Genomic DNA, 3,046 nt, shown 5'->3' on the forward strand with positions numbered 1-3,046 from the left:
CTTTGTATTAAGCAAACGTGCAGGTAACATACAGGCAGGTGCTAAAACTTACTCTCCACGTGCGTACATGCGTAGGGACGTAGCAGAATGCCCTTGAAGGTGTACAGCCACATTTACATGGGCACATTATATGACATCTCCCCTTTTAAGTTTTGTCTCTTTCTCTGGGGATAAACAAGAATCAAAAGATATCCTGACTGTTCCTATAACTGGACATTTGAAAGGTACTGCATTTGATTAAACAGTAAGGCACTAGTATCAGTTGATTTAACTGATGAAACATAACTCTGTTCTAATGCTCATTATATTAATGAGCATTAGAACATCAGCTCTGTTGACAGTGTCAATAAACTTGTCAGTCCACAGAATTAATAAACATTTCTTTTAATTTCTCTTTTCCCCTCTTCACTCTTTCACTGGAGGTTGGTGATGCAGTGTCAGCAAAGACTGCGGGTCAGGCTGCTGCGTGGCAGCTCCTTGCTGTAATCCATCTGGAGCTAGAGGATGTGTGGCTCCAGCCAGCGGAGGAACCTGTCGCAAGTGACGCCGGTTGCGTCTCAAAGTTGCTCCCTGGGGTGTTTCAATGACAAAGGAGTGTGGTGTGACGCTTAGGGTTGGGTACCATTTGGATTTATACGATTCCGATGCCGAACCAGTACTTTTAAAACGATTCCGATTCCTATTCGATTCCTAAACCGATTCTTGAAAAACTGAAAAATGACATAAAAGGAAGGCTTTTTTATAGTTTTTTTTTATTGAAAATTATTTAAATTTAACAATATTATAACGTTTAAAGTACTTGAATATATATAATAAGTAAACCTAAGTCACCTAACACACAAGTGACACAACTACAATAATGTAACGAATAACAATTACACTATTAACAAGTAACAACAAATAAATGTTGAGTTGGTATGTTAACCAGCTTCAAACTTTAGCAGTTCTTTTGCAGAAAAATGACCATATTTGCCTTCTCCGGCAAGATACGACACCTCTCCTGACTTACGGTATGTCCTGCACAGGAGAAAACTCTCTCAGACGGTGTCGAAGAGGCCTGTACACACAGGTATGAGGTTGAAAGGGCAGACAATTTGGGGAGGCTGTCCCGCTTCCCCCACCACCAGGCTACAGGGTCTTGTCCTGATGGGATTGAAGGCAGTAGAATCTCTTTCTGGACCTGTTTAGCAATGCAGAGGTCAGCGCTTTTAGTGGTCGTTGCCTGAAGTAGCTCTCGGTCCTCATCCTCAAAAAAATCTCCTCTATGCGTGACTTCTTCTTGGCAGGCTTCTTGTGAAAAGGAGGCTGAAAAAAAACATAAAAAGCAGTGTTTAGACAAACATGCTTCAAAAAATGCATAATTTTAAATCCAAGTTGAACTTACATCATGTTCTTCTGCCATGTCGTCCTCCTTATGGTAATCCGCTCCTTCCTGTAAGTATAGAAATTGTGTTGCACATAATAGCATATAGAAATGCTATCATAGAAACTGTAACGTGGCACACATGGGAAACAAGGATAACCATAAAATATCTGTTCTATTACATTACATTGCCAACTGCTGGTTTCTCCAATCGGCCCCAAGCATCAGCACATCCAAGTTTGCCTTTGAAGTGAGGGTCCATCAAAGTGGCCTCCTGGAGGAAGTTCTGAATGTTTTCATTCTGTAAGGAAAAAATACATGACAAATGATTTAGTGTCTACCAGTGAAAATGATGTGGTTTGCACTCTCTTTGACAGGCAGAAACTCTTAACGGAAATGGAAAATACCTGGTATCGTTTTTCCAGATCTCCCCAGACCTTCTTTTTCAAAGCAATGGTAAACATCGTGTCCTCTTCAGCCACCTTGAAATGTGCCTCCAGCTTAGTCATTATGGAGAGAATTTGGCCACATGTGGGGGACCGCTCACTGGATACACAGAGGGTTGAGGTGTACAACAAATTCATGATTTTAACAAAATCCTCGGCTTTCTGGAAGTCGTCATCTGTGAGCCTTTCTAGTCTGGGGGAGAAAAAGAAGATATGAAGATGAGAATAAAATATAAACTATTATGTTGTTACCCATTGTTTCGCAACCGATCTTTTTGTCGATCACCTCACCTGTCTTTCTCCATTGGCTTCCTAAGTCGTTGGTCAAGTGATGCTGCCTGGATGGACGGGTACTGCTCCAAAAATCGCTCCACCATCAGGAAAAGGGAGTTCCACCGTGTTCTGACATCCAGAATCATGTTGTGTTCTGGCAGACCTAAAACACAATACACATATTGAATTACAATATACAATCTACTGAAGATGTTTAAAACAAACAATTTTCTGAGATTAATAAGGCTTACCAAGTAAGAGATCCAGGGTACAAGCGGCCGAAATGGGTTTCCTCAGGAGGGTGGCTGGCGTCTCCCTTAGAGATAGGGTGAGAAGCTTAGTCATCCGTGAGGAGCTCGGAGTAGAGCCGCTGCTCCTTTGCGTCGAAAGGAGCCAGTTGAGGTGGTTCGGGCATCTGGTAAGGATGCACCCTGGGCGCCTCCCTAGGGAGGTGTTCCAGGCACGTCCAGCTGGGAGGAGGCCTCAGGGAAGACCCAGGACTAGGTGGAGGGATTATATCTCCAACCTGGCCTGGGAACGCCTCGGGATCCCCCAGTCGGAGCTGGTTAATGTTGCTCGGGAAAGGGAAGTTTGGGGTCCCCTGCTGGAGCTGCTCCCCCCGCGACCCGACACCGGATAAGCGGACGAAGATGGATGGATGGATGGATAATAAGGCTTACCAAGTAGTCGCTGCTTTTCCTGCATGAGGGTTTTAGCCATGGTGGACCTCTACAGCCACACCACAACAGCTCGAAGTCTGGCACACCACACTGTAATGGCACTGATGCTGTAAATCTTCTGTGCTGCCAGGTTTAGGTTATGGGCAAAGCACCCCATCTTTAAAAGCTTCATATTCTTCAGTGCAAGATCCATATTGCTGGCATTGTCAACTGTGGCAGCTACAACTTGGTGTTTATCTGGAATTCCTCCAGAATGCCTGTCTGTCTGAACAGGCCTGTCTGTG

General features: G+C 44.1%; 1 protein-coding gene across 1 annotated transcript; it reads right to left on the reverse strand.

Annotated features, from left to right (window-relative positions):
• Window positions 1-405: 405 nt before the first annotated feature.
• Window positions 406-2,363, reverse strand: LOC114572827 (uncharacterized). Its single transcript, XM_028604610.1, has 7 exons — window positions 2,334-2,363; window positions 2,101-2,245; window positions 1,771-2,002; window positions 1,551-1,664; window positions 1,385-1,432; window positions 1,223-1,305; window positions 406-607 (listed from the first exon to the last, which is right to left on the reverse strand). Exons 2-7 carry the CDS (start codon window positions 2,226-2,228, stop codon window positions 406-408), a joined length of 807 nt encoding a protein of 268 aa, XP_028460411.1. The 5' UTR covers window positions 2,229-2,245; window positions 2,334-2,363.
• Between the last annotated feature and the right edge of the window lie 683 nt (window positions 2,364-3,046).

Source organism: Perca flavescens, chromosome 18 (genome assembly GCF_004354835.1).
Source record: "Perca flavescens isolate YP-PL-M2 chromosome 18, PFLA_1.0, whole genome shotgun sequence".
NCBI lineage: Eukaryota > Metazoa > Chordata > Actinopteri > Perciformes > Percidae > Perca > Perca flavescens.

Bases quoted from the DNA above. Each gene is read 5' to 3' on its own strand.
- LOC114572827 (XM_028604610.1), bottom strand. From the start codon at position 2,228: ATGATTCTGGATGTCAGAACACGGTGGAACTCCCTTTTCCTGATGGTG. The intron at 1,433-1,550 runs GTAATGTAATAG...CTATACTTACAG, and splicing joins AGAAACCAGCAGTTGGCAAT to GAAGGAGCGGATTACCATAA. The intron at 608-1,222 runs GCAACGACCACT...CCCAACCCTAAG, and splicing joins AGGACCGAGAGCTACTTCAG to CGTCACACCACACTCCTTTG.